Source organism: Folsomia candida, unplaced genomic scaffold (assembly GCF_002217175.1).
Source record: "Folsomia candida strain VU population unplaced genomic scaffold, ASM221717v1 Fcan01_Sc005, whole genome shotgun sequence".
Taxonomy (NCBI): Eukaryota; Metazoa; Arthropoda; class Collembola; order Entomobryomorpha; family Isotomidae; genus Folsomia; species Folsomia candida.
This window is the reverse complement of record NW_019091197.1, coordinates 7,897,070-7,917,942: the sequence shown is the minus strand read 5'-3', so window position 1 is coordinate 7,917,942 and position 20,873 is coordinate 7,897,070. Positions and strand designations below refer to the sequence as shown.

At 35.2% G+C, this 20,873-nt stretch overlaps 2 protein-coding genes across 3 annotated transcripts; both read left to right on the top strand.

Moving 5' to 3' along the window:
• The first annotated feature begins 6,232 nt into the window (after positions 1-6,232).
• LOC118435868 (G-protein coupled receptor daf-37-like) lies at positions 6,233-8,305 on the top strand. The gene is made up of 3 exons (XM_035852355.1): positions 6,233-6,707; positions 6,841-6,897; positions 6,971-8,305. Exons 1-3 carry the CDS (start codon positions 6,305-6,307, stop codon positions 7,549-7,551), a joined length of 1,041 nt encoding a protein of 346 aa, XP_035708248.1. The 5' UTR covers positions 6,233-6,304; the 3' UTR covers positions 7,552-8,305.
• Positions 8,306-11,034: 2,729 nt separating this feature from the next.
• LOC110849771 (lipase member K) lies at positions 11,035-18,948 on the top strand. 2 transcript variants are annotated; one of them, XM_035852305.1, is made up of 7 exons: positions 11,035-11,301; positions 13,993-14,131; positions 14,800-14,971; positions 16,407-16,653; positions 16,721-16,777; positions 16,867-16,885; positions 17,693-17,829. In XM_035852305.1, the coding sequence occupies exons 1-6, from the start codon at positions 11,158-11,160 to the stop codon at positions 16,879-16,881; spliced, it is 774 nt and encodes a 257-aa protein (XP_035708198.1). In that variant the 5' UTR covers positions 11,035-11,157; the 3' UTR covers positions 16,882-16,885; positions 17,693-17,829. The 2 variants fall into 2 exon arrangements, with proteins under 2 accessions (XP_035708198.1, XP_021952908.2); XM_022097216.2 differs by having other exon boundaries at positions 11,055-11,301; positions 16,721-16,885; positions 17,693-18,948.
• Positions 18,949-20,873: the final 1,925 nt, after the last annotated feature.

The window sequence follows — 20,873 nt, the reverse complement described above, 5'->3', positions numbered from 1 at the left end:
CCGAAAAATTTATGTAACGAGACCATAGAGTCATTTCTTCACGAAAAAGAATCTTTATACTTTCGAAATTTTAGAAAACTATCGCCCAACGACAAAATATTTATTCTTTTCCTTCCCCACACTTTGAAAAGTTTGCACTATCTCGTCACAAAGACTGGATTTAGTACCGGCACAAATTATGCGGTTCTGTTCTACGTATTCATACGTGAAGATCGATTACAAAAATTTGGTCAACAATTTACGAAACTTAGAAAGCATTCCTGAGCCCAAATTTACAAGTCCTATTTTATTTTTTGGAGTAAAAAATCGACAAAGTAATGACCATTTAAACTTCACGTCCATCTAAATTCTGATGGGAATGAGGAAATTGCACAAATTTATCAGATGGTGGAGAAAATCCCAACGACAGAAGAGATCCAGAAAAACCCAAGATTGACACGGTGTTCGAAATATTTTAGTGTCGAGCCAAAATGTGCTGTTTCAATTAACTTTATATTGTAAACCCGTTAGAGAACTGCGTTAGAGAACTGTAAATTTATATGTCATTCACAGAAACATTTGACTTGCAAAAAAAAATATTTGGGAAAAAATTTAAATGCCAAGGTAATCCCCCCGGAGTGCTTGCTAAAATCTGGCTCATACATAAACCTTGTCAAAGCGTTTTCAAAACACGGAATGAGTCGCAGTTAAAGTCTCAACTAACCAAATTCGTTCTCTCTGGTACTGGATATGCTGGAAAAACGAAATTGCAGTTGTATTAAATTATCGGCATGCGTCGCGAATTTTTGTCAATTTGAACACTTCATGCTCCATGCAATATGCATGCATATATTATGTAAGTTTATTATTGTGTATTATATGTACATATTACTTGGTCTCCCTAAATTGCCATGTCTTGCAACATATTTAGTTACATATGGTCGTACTAATTCCAAAACGACTTATGAAAAAAAGTCATTCCAAGTCAATCCAAGTCAAAAGGTCAATCCATCACGTTCCGACTAAGATTGGGCGTATTCACGTCAAGTTTGCACCGATGAAGGGTGCCCCTCTTTGACCATGTGCAATTCTGTAGCATCTAAAGATATCCAAAATCGGTGAAACATGGTTTTAGCACTTACTAGTCTTACTAGGGAGACTTTCCAGGTGATAGTCCTGTCCTGGGTACCCACTATGTTTTTTAGAATCTACGAGGACCCTAGATGAAGGATCCATTCTTATTTCCCTGAAAATCGCATATTTGGCGGCATGCCGTGGCGCCAAACTCAAAAATCTATGTTTTCGACCAATTTCAAACCTCTATAACTTTTGCAATTTCCGTGGGATTTTCAAAATTTTGGGCTTAAAGTGATCACAAAGGTCAGCATTTTACGAAATGAATAAAAAATGAAATATTTTTATTTTTGAGATATTTTTAAACGAATTTCGACAAATCCCAGACTCTAAGAAAATCGCAAAATTTGGGCCAATTCCGACTGAATATTCGAAATTTGAAAATCACACCCTCAGGGGGTGTGGCACTCGGCGCCTAAATTAGGCTACATGAAACATTGGCATGCAATACATCAATTTTATCAGCCCGTGAAATCAATCAGGACTGAATATTCGAAACTTGGAAACCACACCCTCAGAGGGCGGTTATCCAATATTTCCAACAAATTTCCAATATTCCATTGGGATTGCCTCTTTGAGAAATGATATATTGCATGCCAATGTTTCATGTAGCTTAATTTAGGCGCCGGGTGCCACACCCCCGGAGGGTGTGGTTTTGAAGTTTCGAATATTCAGTCGCGATTGGCTTCACGGGCTGAGAGAATGGTATATTGGATGGCAGTACTTTATTTGGCTATATTTAGGCGTTAAGAACAACACCCCCTGAGGGTCGGGTTTTTAAATTTCTAATGTTATATCCGGACTAGCCTTATCTGACTAAAATATTCATATTTCAGTTTATGACACGACTTTGCACAAATAATTACAACTTCGTAATTTTGGAATTGCAGTTAGGACTTTTTACTAGTTTTTATCATGCACTTAGGACTTTTTAGAACTAAGCATCGACTGAACTTAGGACTATTTAGAATTAAGCATCGAGTGCACTTAGGACTTTTTAGAACTAGAACGACGTTATGTTAGTTTAAAAAATAAAAACATACAAATTTGGCGAATTTGGCGCCACGCTACGGACAGACGGACAGACGGACGGACGGACAGACGGACATCACGGGTACATAAGCCCTGGGTCGGGATAAAAATATTGACCCCCCGTGGCGCCAAAAATCGCAGGCAGTGCGATTTTTCCAACTTTGAGCTCCTCCCACTCCGCGAGGGGGCGGAGCCGGAACGCAAGCATATCATCGCTGGACAAACGTTTCAAAACTCAGGGAAATCATTTTTTTGTCTTAAAAAAATCCAGGTTGAAATTATTCTTACTCATGCATAAGTTTTCGGTAAGATTTTTACTACGGATTTTAAAACTAATCGTGTTTAAATAGCTTGGACCTACAGCTTACCTAATTATGTCACTTTTTGGGTGAAACCATGCCTAGTAATTTTTGTTGTTGTTAGGAATTTTTATTCACCTACAAAAACTTTTAGAAATAATTTCAAATTTTTGAAAAAATTGCAATAATATATAGTGTAGAGGGGCACAAATTTATACGTGGGCACCGGCCAACTTGTGCCCACTAACGTATTGTTCAATGATAGACGTAATAAATGGTAATCAAGATGAAGTGCTGTCAATTTGAGCATGCAGTAAATCATGACGACTTTTTCCTAATAATTCAAAATTTTGTTATTCAAAATTTTGTTAACAACTCGAACGTGGTTAATAAGTCATAAGGGATTTGGAATGGTATTTGGCCACTGCGTTGAATTGAGATACTCTCTTGACCAATTTGAGTCAAAAATATTTTAAGGTGCCGCTTGAGCCGGCTGGAATACAACTAATTGAGCTAATATCAATTGTTATGACACAACGGATTCATTAGATACATTGTCACTAAATTGGAATTTTGTTAAACACGGCTAGACTTTAATGAATGGAATTCATCTAATAAACCCTGATAATGGCAATGCAGTTAAAATATATTATTCTACTGGAAAGTTTGTTCATAATTCAAAAAGTTGTTAATAATGCGCCGACTTGTTATATGATGACAAAGCAAATTGGATTTCGACAATCATAATCAGCGCCTGTTCTCTTCAACGAAAAGGGTGACAGGTGTTTCAAATATCGAAGATTTTAGCCATCTACATCATTCGGACCATCGTTTTTGATGGGAGGAGAGCCGAGTTTGCATAATGGTTGCATAGTGTACTTGTACAATATTGGATTTGACTCTAGATTAAGTAAAAAACAGATGAGAATATTTCAAATGTTAAATTTTATTCAAGCGTCGCACCTGGCTCGCAATTAAAAAAGTTATTGCATGCAGAATATAAGAAGTTTGTAGTAATCACCGAAGTGGTTACTTTGTCTGATGATGATCTTGCTATTGCATAATAAATAATGCAGCTTTATGACTGGTTAAAATCGACGATGAGTATCAAGACGTAATAAATAGAGATAAGAGTGAGTAAAAATGCCAACATAAATTAATTTAACATTTTAGCAGTCAACAAGTTGGACCACTATCAGGAAAATATTTGTAGGGACAAATTTTTATTTCCCAGTGTTGATCTCACCAATACATATAAATTGATTTGAGCAACGTCAAAGCGCCCAAACTTATGCATGTAAATATTATTTTATAAATTCATAATTTTGGTGTTCATGTTTGATCGCATGCAGTAGAAATAAAAAATACACAATAGGCCGAAATTTTTTTCTTCTTGATATTATTGTACTTCGTTACTGATTGATCATTGTGTAAAATAAAATATGCAAAATTGATTAATTATCTATTAATACGTGGTCACCAGACCTTGGGTAATCTGTCATGGCCGTTAACTTGTCTTATTTTGTTTCAAGCTTACAATTTGACTCTTACCTCAATCGATTATGCTCATCATGGGTAGAAATATCATACAAAAACGTGGCTCATTTTTGTGATGGAGCAGGAAAAACAATTCTTTGATTGAATCATACACTCTTAGCAACTTGGTAACAAAAAAAACCAGCGGAGTAGATATATGACTCTACCGTGACGGAATTAAAAATCTACACCGTGTTTGTATTGATTTAGTAATAAAATAACACTTTTTGGTAATAATTTTAACACTAATTTGTGTTACTTTTTTTTACCAAGTAGTATTGTTTTAATACCAAATCATTACTATCGCGGTAGAGTCATATATGCACTCCGCGCAGTAATGATTCATTAAAATTTTGTTTAGAGTGTAGTTGATTCATCACGTCATCGTGTCATGTCGATGCTCAGAATGCAAATCCTGCTTAATTTGTAGGAACATCTCCAACTAAGATACATAATATGGATAGGCATGCAGTGGTTCCAGGTATTCAAGGTATGAAGTTATCCATATGTAAGACATAGCATACTTCTAGGTTTGGGATGAATACAATCGGATGAAAGATGAAATCATTCGTCCACGATATTATCAGGATCTAACATCATCACCAACAGAATATACACATGTAGTTGACTATGCAAGCACAAAGGACTCAAGGCTTGGACTCATTTTATACGGGTTCCGGGCGAGTGGGCGACAAACGTCTCGTCGACACCGTATTGGTCGACAAACAACTGGTCGACATTATATTAGTCGACACAGCTTTTTCGTCGACAATGCTTATTGGTCGCCAATTTTTACTGGTCGACAGCATATTGGTCGACATGTCATAATCACTCTTCTCAAGGATGGAACATTCTAATTTGAAAGTAAAAAAATCTATAGTGCAGTTTTCATCTAGCCCGTCTTAGGGTCAGAGCCCACTTATAAATTGATGTCTGATGACCTAACTACATACTAGTACCAAATCCATAAAAATGCACCCATAATGCAGCATGAAAAATTTAAAGTCTTGTCCAATTTCAAACACCTACTGGGTCCCTCTTACTTCATACGTATGCATTTGTTAATATGATAATGCCATGCAGAATCATGCCAAATTAGGCTTTTCTGACCATTTTTAAAAATCAGTGGAGGTCCTAAGTAATAATTTGGTCTCTATGAAATTATATTTTCGTCATAGTATATAAATACTACCAATCTCCCGAATATCAGCATCAGCCTTCTACGACCATTCCACGTATCCACGTATGGCCCGTACCGGCCAACCAATGTTGCTTATCTTCGAACCTAACTCCTCGTTTGCCTCATACTATTTATGTGTACCACATTTCAAGTCGATTGGAGTTATCGTAAGACGGACGAACATGATGATCCCATAAGCCTTGTGTCGACCAATATGTTGACGACCAGTTGAAATTGGCGACCAATATGCCGTGTCGACCAATATGCTGTGTCGACCAGTATTTTTACGACCAGTTGTTTGTCGACCAATACGGTGTCGACGAGATGTTTGTCGCCCACTCGTCACCAACCCATTTCATACATGTGTGCGTGTTTCCAAAGTATCAGTGAGTGATGATAAGTAATTGCATGAATGTACTCAAAAATCCAGCATTACGTAAGATTAGTATTCTACATGGCTCTGAGAGGTGATGGAGTCGTGGATGAAGATTTAGATACTATGTGCAAACCACAAAAAAATTAACAATGAAATTATATTGTTAATCGTCTCAATTTATGCAAATGACGCAATATTCACCAGATGCTATTTATAATTTTGATTACGTGCCATTGTTAAGAGAACGTATGAATCCTGGGATGTAATATCTGCATGATGATAGGCTGCTGGATTGATGAGTACGTGACTGTGAACGGACTCGTAACTAACTGACAATGTCGAAAATTATGGAACTTGTTTAATTTTACCATTCAAATCCGAGCGTACCACTTCACGGCTTCGCATTGTCAGTTGACACAGGATATTTGTGGTTTCGCTATGATATGGTGAGTCTCGTCTTAGGTATCGAAAGTATATACATTTTTGCACACAAGAGTCAATCAATATTGGTAAACCAAAATTTCTACTTGGTAGACGTATTACAAATATATTAACCCATCTATTATCTATCTACTGGCCAAAAGGCAAACACATAGGTTTTCTGTTCTATACATGAATGAGATTGGTCGGAAGGTTTAACCATATTAAATATATGCAAATTAATTTTAAGTCAATTCCATTATTACCCGCATAGTCCTCACAGCCTGCAAAGTTCACTCCAGTCAATAGGTTAATTTGTTAAAGAATTAAAAAAATTGGCAAGTAACCATGGCAACCAGACCAGAAGTTTTGAACGAGCAGTTTTTCGATAATTCAACCAGCAACGAAACACAAGTTGACGAACTTTTACAGTTTGTAGAACCAAGCCTAGTAGAAAAGGTGAAAAGTACATTTTTCTTTGTGATTGCTCTGGTTTCCATCTGCGTGGGAACTTTGGGAATTTCAGGGAACACGCTAAGCATTTTTGTACTCAGCACAAACGGTTTGAAAAATTCACCCGCCAGGAGAATGTTGCGCTGGCTTGCGGTTTGGGACTGCATCTCCATTGTGTCCCTCCTATTCTTCATGGATTATATCAACGTGATATGGTTCCATGCAACCAAGAATGAAAAAGTTTTCACATACTGGTTTCCACTAATTCACAAATTTTCCGATCCCTTGTTTGCAACAGGTGTATATATTTCTGATTTTTTTATGGAGATTAAAACTTATTTAAAGTTACTCAAAATGTCTCAAGATTCCCAACAAATTCACACAAAAATATCTCGTTTTGCTAAAAAAAAATTTTTATTCGTTACTTGCAGCTACAATGGGATCCGTCTCCATGACACTGCTGCTCACCTGGGAACGGTGTCGGGCAGGTTGCACAGTTTAATTTGATATTCCTTCCTTAATTAGTAGCAGTAAACTCAATTTTTCCTATTTAAATTACAGTCTGCACCCCATTGGAATTTCGCCAAACATCACCTAAATTGATTTGGGGAAGCATAGCTGGCGTAGTGGTTTTGAATTTACCAGGATGGTTCCAACTGAAAATTGTTCCAGTTGAACGAGACGGGGAAACATTTTATAACTACACGGATTCCGACTTTGGGCGCTCAGATTTCTACCGTGTCGTAAATTCTGATATAACTCATTTCTTCATTCGATTACTTATCCCGTTCGGTTTGCTGTTTTATTTCAACGTCAAAATCGTCGCATCGCTTAAAAGTCGAGTGAACCGTGTAAGGGACATGACGTCCTCTTCCGAACCGGCGTGTTTGAGCAAATCCGTAACAAAAATTGTGGTTGCCATCGTTTCCCTCTCACTTTTGACCAATGCCCTGTTCTGCGTGTACATGGTACTTGATTCTCTGGCCACCACTTCTTGGGCGGGATCCCCTTCGCATGGATTTTATGCTCAAGGAATGTTTATGATTTTGCTGAATTCAAGTGCCAACTTCATATTTTATTGTTTGTTTGGGAGAAAATTTAGAACGGCATTGAAAAACTTGTGTTGTTTGAAGCTTGGTTGAAAATCTACAAAGTTCAGAGGTTTCGTGTTTTGATTTTATTAAGAGTCGTTATTTGCATGATAAAATCTGTATTTGTAATTTCTAATATTCACGACATAGACCTTTCCGTAAAATGACAGTTTTGTTGTCAAATGAGATTTAGCATCCTCCACCCAGTCTAATTTTGTAAAATATTAAAATTTGATTAGAGGATGTGACAAAGATCAGATCAATATAATATCAATATACATATGTACCTATTCGTTTTGGAGAATTAATGCATTACACTCAAGCTCCTACTAATTAAATTTGATTGTCAGCATTGGCCAGTTCTTATTATTATCATAAAATCATTCTGACCTTTTGTCATTTCAAGTTTCATTTCAAGTTTCAATGCCAGTGCGTGTGATTTGTGAAGCTGTAGTGCATAAATCTGTCCCTATATTCGTGATGTAATTCTTATTTAATCCCTTAATTAATTAACTTGATTTTTTAGTTAAAACATCTCTTGCATGTGCATAATATTGAGAATGTGCGTCTAATTGGATATAAAATCTGTACAATCGCTGACTCGGGCTGTATAGAGTCTGTACTCTACTTTCCCTCTGATTTAGTTGGGTTAATTATAATTAAGAAATTATGATTTTTGGAGAAATGCAACTTTACGGTAAAGGTGGCCCAAGAAGATTTTAATATCGCGATTTTACGTTATTTCCGTTCTTTGCAAGATACGTATGTCTATATCATGCAATAAAATAAAATAACGATTAGCGTATTTTGGCATCCATGAAATTTATCTTTGGTGGAGCAACAAAAAAATTAATATTAAATTCAGTATTACCCTACACAAACTAATTTAATTGAGGATAGACATTAATTCGTTTAATAACAAACCAATAAGGCAAGTCAAGAAAGAAAGCCTAATAATTAATTGCTCATTTTATTTATACCAACCAAGAATAAACTACAAATTTAACCCACGTAGGCACAAATTGGACCAAACACCGACATGGTGCATCTGTCACAGCAATGTGTCACGTTCACGAAAGGAATGCATGGCATGATTCCTGGACCACATCGTTCCTAAAAAATACAAATTTGTTAACATTTAGTTAAAATTCATAATCCTCAAAAACTTGTATTGACTCAAATATTTACCTGTTGTGCCTCAACTCCTTGTGCTACCCCAGTCATTACGCCTTCTCCTTGGATGGATAGCGACGCTGCAGAAATTAAGGTAGCTGACACCATGCAGGAAACCAGTACGGCAAAAAATAGTTTAACTTGGAACGAAAACATGTTGCCGGTTGGGTAATATTTAATTGAAGGAGAGTAAAAGTTAGCTGGATCAACTGCCTCTTTTTGACTAAAGTGGTTGCATCGATAATCGTTTATATTGGGCAAATTATTCTTCAAGTGTTCAACCTTTGGTTAAAAAATCATATAATTGTGTACCCATGTTCAATTATTAATTAACAACGTGATAAGATAGACTGGAAAAACAGGGAATGTTACTTAAATCTTTCACAACTCCGACAGTCGTACGATATATGATGCCAGCGACCTTTACACTAAGCACATCATGCCACGGAAACTTTATTATTACGGGGTAAAACCCCATTATGTTTTTGCTCTGTCCGTCTCTCTGTATTCACGATAAGTCTCGATGGACTGCGAATTTTGAAATTCGGTTTTCCCCACCAATTTCCACTGGTGTATATATGTGGCCACGTCGAATTTTCGAAATTAGTTTTGATTTTTACATATATTTTTAGTAGGGATGTTCTAAAATAGATAAGACAACTTCTAACCTGGGCCCAGGGTAGAATAAAATAAAATAAATAAATAAATAAATAAATAAAATCTTCATTAGCAACCAAAACGAGGCCTCGCTTTGGTTGAGCATTGTAGAAATGTCATAAGTCATAAAGCGTAATAAATCATTCAATTTCGCGTTGTTTTGTTTTTCATTTAATTTGAATGTTGAAATTCTCAAAAGCAAATAAGCAAATAAAAAAACTGCATCTATCAAGTAATTCTTTATTCACTTTTTGAATAAATTTACTCGCATTCGGTTCCCGGAAGTTGCCTCGGATGCTTGTATGCAAGTCGAAGATTAATGAATTCGTAATTTACAAATGAAAACAAAATATAATCAACTAGGTAATTCAAATTTTTAAATTAGCCACAGCTAATTCGTAGTCCAATTCCAATTGAATTGAACAAATATAGACAATTTTGAACAGCTCGTTCATTAAATCGATCCCATCAAAATTGTAATCGTTATGAATTAACCATCTTCCGCACCAGTCAAATTGAAACGCTCTTACATAATTCTGGTATAATACGAGTTGTAAAGTTATTTAAATTCAAAGTGATGTATAGGCAATTTGGCAAAACGACCGGTTGATAAAAATCTTAAAACTCACGAATTTTAGGGAAATGATCTCAAACGTAATATTCTGCATTAATATGTATACTTAAATTCCATATGGATAGTAGATATATGCATAATGTAAAAAAACCATGAATTAGTTTTAAATTTCAGGTCGATCGACCTAGATTAGGTCAAGTGTATGTAGGTCGAAAAGAGTTATGAAAAGGTCATTACGCTATAATTATGGCTTTTTTACGTAAAGCTAACCTATTTAGATGACCTTCAGTTTTAAATTTTGTGTCGAACAATTAACATAAAGTTAATTTTGACGATTTGGTTTTCGACGAAATTGTTGTCGCTGTTAATTATAGATTTTAATAGTTTGCCGTTTGTAAATAGAAAATGCGAAAAGTGCAACAAGATCCCTTTACTTGTACAGTGATAAATATCAACTGCATACATGAAACATGTTGAATGAAAGTAAATTCATCATGGATTTGACCATTTCATAAATTATACGTGTAATTAGCTTTTATAACTTTTATAACCTAAATTTGAAAATGACAAGATCATATAATTCCAAAATGAACTTTGAGAAAGGGAAAGTTATTGGACGAGGAATTACATAGATACATACTGACATATACCTCATAAAATATTAGTTTCGCCTCAGTGAACTGGTTTGTACAGGTACTCGCATCTTGTGTGGAGACTCGATCTTATGCAGTCGCAAACAAGTCTATGACAAAATCAAACCGCATAAGCATGTAATTCCCTCATCTTGCATATACTTCACAATTTCTGGTACAGTTCTACACTCTTAGCAACTTGGTAATAAAAAAAACCAGCGGAGTAGATATATGACTCTACCGTGACGGAATTAAAAATTTACACCATGTTGGTATAGATTTAGTAATAATATAACACTTGTTGGTAATAATTTTAGCACTAATTTGTGTTACTTTTTTTTACCAAGTAGTATTGTTTTAATACCAAATCATTACTATCGCGGTAGAGTCATATATGCACTCCGCGCAGTAATGATTCATTAAAATTTTGTTTAGAGTGTAGTTAAGATGTATATGTACATACTGTGCACATGTTCATGCTCGTATGTAAAGTTAACACACAAGACACTTGTGCAGTTTGAATAACAATTCCTGTGCTTCCTTCCTAATTTGATCAGTCGCCGGGGTGCTGTTGTTACAAATTGACACAAGTGCAAAATTACTCCTATTGATATTTTAATTATGTTTGGTTTTTTAGTGGTGCTAATTTTAACACAGTTCTTTAAATCTGCTCAGCCCAGTGTGATAAGCAATTTGATCCGAATGGAGAATTTGGATCCGGGGAGAGACCAAGATTATGGAAATCTTCCTCCAAATTTGTCGACGGTAAGTAAATAACCCTAAAATATTGGGATATTTATTCTCTACAGGCAGAAATCTGTACGTTTTTATACTACGGTTTTTGAGGGTGAAATGCAGTAATAAATAGTTGTATGTACATAAACTATCTCGCCTAAACTTTTGAAAACTAAGATTATTGCTTTGGGTTTTTGTGGAAAACCTATATGGTAAAAAGTTATATTTTTTTTTAAATCTGCCCATATAATAATTTAAAGGGCAGTATCAAGGTTTGACAATAGGTCGATTTTGTTTATTTTTATTTACTTTGTTTGTAGTCATTTTTCTGATGCGTTACTCAAACAAAAAAAAATATTCCGAATATTTGTCATGTAATTCAACAATATGAGTATTTAACTTTCAGTATAATTTACAGATAATTGTAATGAGTTACATATTTTTTAATTAAAAAATCTGCATAAACGAAACAAATTTGTTTTATTTTGTTGAATTACATGAAAAATATCCGGAACAATTTCCATGATAAGTAACGCATCAGAAGAATTACCACAACATAATAAACAAAAATAAACAAAATCGACCCATTGCCAACCCTAGCAGCATCAAATACATATCCCGACCCAAGTACATTAACCAACCTCCGGGTTTTTTCTCCCATTAGGATTTATTATGGATGACATTAAAAAATGGGAATTTGGAGTTATTTAATTTGATCAATTTATTTTATGCATATTGACCTGATTAGTTGATATTGTGATCAGACTTCGCGGCCAGTATGATTTGGAATTTAATTTAACTGATTTATTAGCCAATATTGTGATAGATCATATGATTTCGTTGGTTTTTGGAATTTAATTTGAGGATCTGCCTTTTACTGATTTTATAGTTCATTATGGAATTATGAGGAACGAATAACTTAAATGTTTATAATTGAATACTTAATTATGTATTTGATGCTGATTGATCTGATTTTATGATTGTATGATACTGTATGATTGATTTTTATTTGATTTGATTTTGTCTTTCACAGTTACTGTCTAATTTGACCAAGTTCACTTATTGTTTTTATAATGCAAATGTTTGAAAAATTCTGTTTGTTTTTCTTTACGACATTCATAGACCTTGTTTAGTAGAACATTACTAGGCGAGAACCCCCAGGATTATTGTCATTGTCTTATTAATTTGTTATTTAATGCCTTATGTTATAATGCACTTGTAATTTACATATATCTATGTTTGTAGCCCTATGGGCGTAACGCCCGAAAAGGTTCTAATAAATTCATTCATTCATTCATTCATTCATTCATTCATTAAAAAATGGGTATGGGTCAACCAGTATAATTCGATTTTATTAGATTTTCCTTCAGTTAGAATGAAACTCTTGGGAAATTTTTTTAGGGTTGGATTTAACGCCCCACTTATTAAGCTGAAATTTGCCACTTAATAAGATGGGGCATCCCACCGGCTGAACTTTCCACTATGTCGGACTTTATAGCCACTTAATTAGCTAGTGGTTGACACTTAATTAGATTAGGCCCCACTCTAACTAAAATCTTCGGAAATTTTGTTCAAGGTGCATAAACTATTTTCAGATGATGTTTATTTTCGTCAGTCACCTTCATTTACAATTAGAAACAGCTTATAGAATCTCCCACCCACCGATTTCAAGTCACAATGAAAATCGGTATTCGGTTGCACGCCAAATTAAATAAAATAATTTCCCATAATGCCTTAACTAATAGTAGAACTCCACGGCACGGTTAGGAAGCATTCGTTTTAACAACATTTATTTATTTGGTACACACCAAGTTATCACACTATGTTAGCATCATCTGTGGTAACGAAATATACTACTCAGAAAAAATTAATACAATCCCGAAGGAAGTAATACGTAAACCAAATCAATACCAGCACAGAGTCTTTATGTGACTTTATCAGATTTTTAATAGTGCAGTTATAGGCACACGGGTACCTACATATAATTGGGTACAGTCCTAGCCTATTTAGTATTAGGGGCCGGACCGGTGCAGAGGACAATACTACATGTGTTTAAGTTACATATCGTCGTACTTATTCTAAAGAGACCTACGCGCAGTCTCTTCTTAATTTTAAAAAGGTCAATATGTGCAGTAAATTAAGATGAACAAAATCCTGGCATGCATTATATCGTTTTCCTCTTAAGTCGATCGCGTTGGAACATTCGAATTTCGTTTATCTGAATTTATTCGCTGAGAAACACACCCCCTGAGGGTGTGGCTGATAAACTTCATACATCTGGGCGGGATTGGCTAATTGGGCTGAGTAAAATGACATATGGCATTACAGGATTGTATTTACTGATATCACAGGTTGAACGAAAATACTTCTTAGAGATCATTTGACAATTATCATAGTTGAGTAATTAGATTAAATGGGATGTTTCTAATTGTAAATAAAGGCGACAGACGTAAATAAACATCATCTGAAAATAGTTGATGTACCATGAATAAAATTTCCGAAGATTTTAGTTAGAGTGGGACCTAATCTAATTAAGTGTCAACCACTAGCTAATTAAGTGGCTGTAAAGTCCAACATAGTGGAAAGTTCAGCCGGTGGGATGCCTCATCTTATTAAGTGGCAAATTTAATAAGTGGGGCGTTAAATTTGACCCATTTTTTAAAAAAATATATATTTACATACCACGTGTCGAGGATAATTAAATAATTGTTTCTTTTTCAGATTGAACTAATTACACGGCGAGGCTACCCAGTCCATAAACATGACATAGTAACGAAAGATGGCTACATTCTAACAGCATTTAGAATCCCACACGGGAAAAGTTGGGCGTCACATGGATACCCGGTGTATATTATGCACGGTGAAATTACTTTATTTTCTAAAATCATTTTTTTCAATAATTCCTTGATGTGCATCGTGGTCAAAAATTGATTAGATGTTAAAGAAAAAATTTATAAATAAGTATTACTAAATATAATTTGAAAAAACCCGATGTATGCAATTTACTTAATTGAAGTTAAAAATGCAAAAATTGGTCCCAGCATAATTTCACGTTCCAAATTGCAACACCTTGTAGATAGATTTTCAAAGTATTTACAAGATGGTTCGAAAAGGCATTACATTGAGATCGTTGTTAAATTAATTTTCCAAACTTTTCAATTGTTTCAACATAAAATAACAAATTCCTGCTTGAGATATGAATGGAAATTTGGCAGAAAAAATTGGCAATGTATGAAACCTGCTTATTGAACCACTCTGACCTTGTAACACCTTATTTTGAACCAGAGCTCCACGCCGACACAAAGTTCGGCGGCGGCGGCGCCGGCGGCGGCGTAACCAGTAGAAATCCTCGTTGGCGGCGGGACGCCGGCTGATTTTCTCAGCGGCGGTGGCGTCAAAAATTGGGTCGGCGGTGGCGTCAAAAATTGGGTCGGCGCCGGCGCCGCGCCGGCGCACAATCGTCGGCGTGGGGCTCTGTTTTGAACATCATGTACATTTTAAGGCAATTATTAAATTTAATTTTTTAAGGTGGGGCAATGTCATCATCCGATTGGTTGGTAAACTTAAGCGAGGATAATTGCCTCCCATTCCTCTTGGCTAATCAAGGGTATGACGTATGGCTTGGAAATCTGAGGGGAAACATGTATTCTAACCGTCATATCAATTTGACCCATAATGACCCTCTTTTTTGGAACTATGGGTATATGTACACATAATTTATTTGACATATTTATGCATATTGTACATGGAAGCATATTTGTAAATAGGATACATACCGCAAATTCTCTATTAGAAGCCCTGGCTTATAATTGAAATTTCGAGTCCCAGACCAGGCCAATATTAGAGACAGGCTTCTATATATTGGAACTTCGGCCAGTAATAGAGAATTTACGGTATATATATATATATATACCGTGCTCGTTTTGGTATGTACGGGAACCCTGTACTCTCCACTCACTTCAAGAGTTTCCCTAGTCAGCTTGTTCTAGAAAATACAGAAAAGTATGTCCGCTTCCATAATTCACATATGCAGGGTTTGACTTTGGCCGTAATAACAAACAAATATGTAGGTATACGAAATAAAAAATATGAACGTATTCCAAGGAAATTGTACTTGAAACTCTTTAACAATTGAGACTTTGACTCAACATGTAACAATTGTTAAAGAGTTTCAAGTACAATTTCCTTGGAATACGTTCATATTTTTTATTTCGTATACCTACATATTTGTTTGTTATTACGGCCAAAGTCAAACCCTGCATATGTGAATTATGGAAGCGGACATACTTTTCTGTATTTTCTAGAACAAGCTGACTAGGGAAACTCTTGAAGTGAGTGGAGAGTACAGGGTTCCCGTACATACCAAAACGAGCACGAAGTATGACTTATTCAACAAAGTGAAATATTTTCCATGGCAAATTTACTTTTCGTCAAGTTTACGACTTTTGTGACGACCGATTGACCATCGAGTTCAAAACGGTGGATTCGACTGCAGCGTCGTTCACTCCTCCTCCGAAAAAATTTCCTAAGCAAAGCACCCATACATTTTATCAATTCAAATGCAACTAAATTTTAGCAGAAATACTTAACAAGTATTCCAACAAATTTGCAAATTGTGTAGTCCAATCTTGCGGAAAGTAATAAAATTAATTTGCAAAAAAGTTTCAAAATTTGAAAAATAATAAGCATACTACAATTTGCAAAATTTTTGCAACACTTATTGTTTCTGCTAAAATTTAATTTGCATTTGAATCGATAACATATGTGGCTGCTTTACTCAAGATATTTTTTTGAGGAGAAGTGAACGATGCTGCAGCCGGGTTGCCACCGCTTGATGAGCTCGATGGATTCCATTGTCGACACAAAATTCGAAAAGTGAATTTGACACGGAAATTCCTTCACTTTGTTTAATAAGTGATGCCTCGTGCTCGTTTTCGTATATGTACATATATGGGAACCCAGGACTCTCCACCCACGTCAATAGTATGCCTAGTTAGATAAACATTTTATACACGTCTCTAATGAACCAAGGTAAAATATGTAGCCAGGTCTCTGTTACGCGTGAAGGGTGACAATGTAGTGAACCTCACCGAATTATTGATAGACTTTAATATTTACGTTTTTGTAAACCATAGTATGGACGAAGTAGCAAAGTACGATATACCAGACGCGATTGATTACATCTTGGAGAAAAGTAAAAGGAGGAAGCTTCATTTCCTTGGCTACTCAATTGGCAACACTCCTTTCTACATGACAATGGCTAGTAGGCCAGAGTACAATGAAAAAATTGGGATTCATGTCTCATACGCGGCATCCGTCTTCTTTTCCACATTCCCAGTTTCCAATCGCATTAATGCTCTAATCACAACCAGGCCATTGTCGGTAATAATTTGTTAATTTGGTTAGAATGAAAAATATGTACATAAATATTTCTATTTTCTGTTTTTAGATTTTACAAAAACTAATTGGTGGATTTCCCGTTCCTCCGGAAGGCATCACGTTTATGGTGAATCAAATTTTGTCCACAATTTGTAAACCGAGCATAGATCTGTTAGGAGTTTGCAGACAAGTTCTATTTATTATTATGGGTTTTAGTCCGGAGCAAATTAGCAGGGTAAGTGGATTGGATGCGAAAGTGTGAGGTGTACATGCATGACTGATTTTGTTAAATTTTGAATGTAAATAATACCTGACCGAAATGGGGTGTGCGACTTTATGGATGGGAACTTTTTCGTCGCAGTCTAAATTTGTAATAAATTTAAATATATATTTTTAGAGTAATTTAATTTCCACTAGAAGGACACATGTTGTCAAATTTTATAAATAGGTCATAAGTTTTAAAACAGACGGAATTACGGTTTGTAAAAGAATAATAGACACTTGGCCAGAGTTTGGAGTTTTCCTCGCATACCCGCCATATAAATTTCCAATCCCTCGCTGTGTTAAATTCTGGAATATTGGAAAACCATAAACACAATAGTCTATTTTTATCTCTAGAATATAAGTATCCTGGGTGGTCCAACACCGCAACAAGTATATGTTTTCTTAATCCACTTATTGCTACCTTTCCTACCGAGTGTTTCTTTGAAAATTTCTCACCGGCCAAAAACGGAGTTTTTCGCAAAAGTGGTATATATAAAATAATTACTGGCCGGTGTACGTATACTCATATAAATATGTAATCAAAGGGATCTATCTATTCATCTGAATCAATAGGATTATCATTATTATAACAGTGAATGCATGTATTCAGAAATGCAAAACTGGAAAATCCAGATTACGCTTATTTTCCCCCTTTGTGGCAAAACTACTGATAAAATTAGTAAAAAAAATGAAATGTACAAACACCTCACACTTTAATTTAACCTTTTTCTAGCACTTATTTACATATTCGTTTTCATAATTAATAATTTAAACATAGGAACAAACCCCAAGCGTCCTTGGCCACTTGATGACACCCAGCTCACTAAAAATGCTACTCCACCTGAACCAGTTTATGATAACGGATCGATTTGCGTGTTACGATTACGGGGAGAGACAAAACCTTAAAATTTATGGAAACATGAACCCTCCAGAATATAATTTAAAATTAATAACAGCTCCAATCAGTTTGGTCCTTGCTAGAAATGACATGTTCGCCAATTCTGTTGGGTATCAAAGGCTTGCAAATGTGCTTCCCAATCTGGTCGATTATTACACAATTCCTAGTCCAACGTTTTCCCATATTGATTTCGTTTATGGAGCTAATGCCAACGAAATGGTGTACAATCACACGATCAACCTCTTTAATAAGTTCTCTTTAACGATTCCCTCAATGAGTTGATGTGGGCAATATGTAGGATTGAATTAAATTTTAAGAATTGATATCCTTCAGAGATCTGCGAATTAAATAATGGTCGTAATTTTGTTTATTCGACACCGTGTATATGTAAATGTTTGCAGTGGAACAACAATAGAATTAACTGATTATGCATTTTACAATAGGTCTCTTTCCAGAGCAACAGTAAATATGTATGTACATGAAAATGTTTTATAAAGAGATTTGTACAAGTTGCCGTGAGACTTGAAACTAATTATTATTGGATGACTAATTTTTAAGCATATACAAATTTAATTATCTAATACAAAGGTCAACTTTATATGATGTTGCAGTCATTAGTTTTCTTTTAGCTACCATTGCGTTGGATCAACCTTGAACTCGGGGTTGTACTTATTTATGTATCTGTATATATGTAAATGTACATAATTTCGCGAATGTGCTAACTTATGTACGTGGTGATAACTTCTCCCCTCCACGTAATCTTGTCACGTTATCGGGCCACACTTCCCCCATGGTTCTGAATCTAGACTCGATGAGGTTGGCTTATTTAAAATGCGGTTGGTAAACTCAGTGATGAGGTTCGAAAAAGTTATCGCATTTTATACTCAGATTGTACGCAAATTACATCACGAACACAGTGGTGGCTTAATTGTGGATAACCATCCTTTCAAACAATTTTTAATATCTATTGCAACAACGAGACAACCGTATGTACGTGTTCGAATCAACTTTACACACCAAATAATTCAATCAATACTACAACGAGACTGTTAGAATCAAAAATATAAGTATATGCAATGCATAATGTGCAGTGTGTCACATATTTTAGTCAATAAAGTTATACGCATGTTGTTATATGTTTTGTATTTGAAAGTATAATCACATAAACACCAAGAGGCAAATTTTAAAATTTATTTTTGATGCAAATAATTTGAAGGCGGACGTGACAAAGTTAGCAAATATGTTTATGTTTTCCCGACAGGTACAACAGATGCTGCAAATTGTTTGGAAAATTGTTGTATATAGCAGCATAAAAAGTAATTTAACCATCAAGTACATAATGGACCGGCATCATGATGTATGTCACGTATATTTAGTTGGGATATAAAATCAGTCAATTATACATTGATTTAATCACTATCAGTGTTTCTTTTTCTGCGTACAAAATTATTTTTGTGGATGCATAGTGCATAAAATGGACAAAAATGGACCAAAATGCATAAAATTCACACAAATGCATTAAAATGAATATGCCGATACAAAAGGGTGCTTTGTTATCTGTGAACGAGTTTGACCCTGAAGAGCTCCGGAACGGTTTGTCGCACAGCTTCGCAATGTGTCCTATGTGAAAGCCCATGTCCTGAACAATAAGTAGGTCTATATTGTTCCGACTTTTATCCACTTTCTGAAACAGTGTGAGGTCAACTTTCATCCACTCGTTTTTCAAGGCTTTCCAAACTCGCTCTAAAATTTGCAATCTCCTTAGAAAACTTTCTTTTCAAGTATCCGCACCAGAAAAGATTCATTTGACTTATATGGGGGAATTCTAAAGGTATTTCACTATTCGAAACAATTTTTATCCCCTGTCTAGCTTCAAGGTCATTTGCATGGCCTGGGGTCAAGTTTGCTATATTTGAAGTCGCCGCGCGCTCATGAGTCATGAATACTCACTTCACTTATTTTTTTTTCATAGAGTTAGGGAAGATGAACTTCTAACAGTGGTTTTAGAAGACAGTCCACATAATACTCCGAAGATATTTTCACATTTTCGGGAGATTTGATAAGTGGGAGAAAAGTACGACTGGATATTGCAGCGACAACCATAACTTTTTACAAAAGTTCTCATTGTGAGGAAGCACCAACTTGAGTGATTTTTTTTCGCTATTTTCCGCATAGGAACCTTTTCGAACCAAATTAGTATTTTGTACAGATAATGCTTCATCTAATGTCGCCAAAAACTGACTGATACAGTATCCGAAAAATGAAACCGACCACCGACATTCATAAATTTCAAACTTGAAAAACTTTTATTAAATTTAAACAACAATGAGATATTTTTGGCTTATTTTAAAGAGCAACTAATAAGCTTCAAAATGATATATTACTTTATCCGATAAGATGAATATTACCCCAAAAAAATCTGAAATCATAAAAAAGAGTGAAAACCAGTGGGAAAATTGAAACCGACCACTTCAGCTTTTGCATCGTTATTTATAGTTTTTTAATTGAAGGTAAATAAATTTTATTAATTTTATTTCTTTTTATAAATTCTATAATATTTTTAGCTAAAATTTATATTATTTGTCTCTTTCAAAGTTCAGAATGGGTCCGAAGAAAGTTGTTCCAATTGCCATCAGAGATTAAATTATTCAAGGATGGAAAGGCGATGAAAATGGAAAATTATCAGAAAGAGAACTTTCAAAAAAATACAACATTCCAAAGACGACAGTCCACGACATTATTACCAAATATAAAAATTCCGGTAAAATCAAAAATCTCCCCCGAGGACACCGACAACGAATATTTACAGCGGCGGAAGAGAGGATAATTTTGCGAAAAGTTATGACAAATCCAACAATTAGTGGTCCCACGATTTCTGCTGAAATGGAGACACAAACCGGGAAGTCAGCAACTTCAAAAACAGTGCCAAATATCATACACCGTCATGGTTTGAAGGGGTACTTTGCCGTGAAAAAGCCATTCATCAGCAAAAAGAACAGACTCAAAAGATTGAAATTCGCTCGCCTTCATGTAAATAAGCCAGATTCCTTTTGGAGAACAA

Excerpts from the sequence above, each read along its gene's own strand:
- LOC118435868 (XM_035852355.1), top strand. The coding sequence starts at position 6,305 with ATGGCAACCAGACCAGAAGTTTTGAACGAGCAGTTTTTCGATAATTCA. Across the intron at positions 6,708-6,840 it reads CGATCCCTTGTTTGCAACAG|CTACAATGGGATCCGTCTCC; the intron begins GTGTATATATTT and ends CGTTACTTGCAG. Across the intron at positions 6,898-6,970 it reads CTGGGAACGGTGTCGGGCAG|TCTGCACCCCATTGGAATTT; the intron begins GTTGCACAGTTT and ends TTTAAATTACAG.
- LOC110849771 (XM_022097216.2), top strand. The coding sequence starts at position 11,158 with ATGTTTGGTTTTTTAGTGGTGCTAATTTTAACACAGTTCTTTAAATCT. Across the intron at positions 11,302-13,992 it reads TTCCTCCAAATTTGTCGACG|ATTGAACTAATTACACGGCG; the intron begins GTAAGTAAATAA and ends TTTCTTTTTCAG. Across the intron at positions 16,654-16,720 it reads TCACAACCAGGCCATTGTCG|ATTTTACAAAAACTAATTGG; the intron begins GTAATAATTTGT and ends TTCTGTTTTTAG.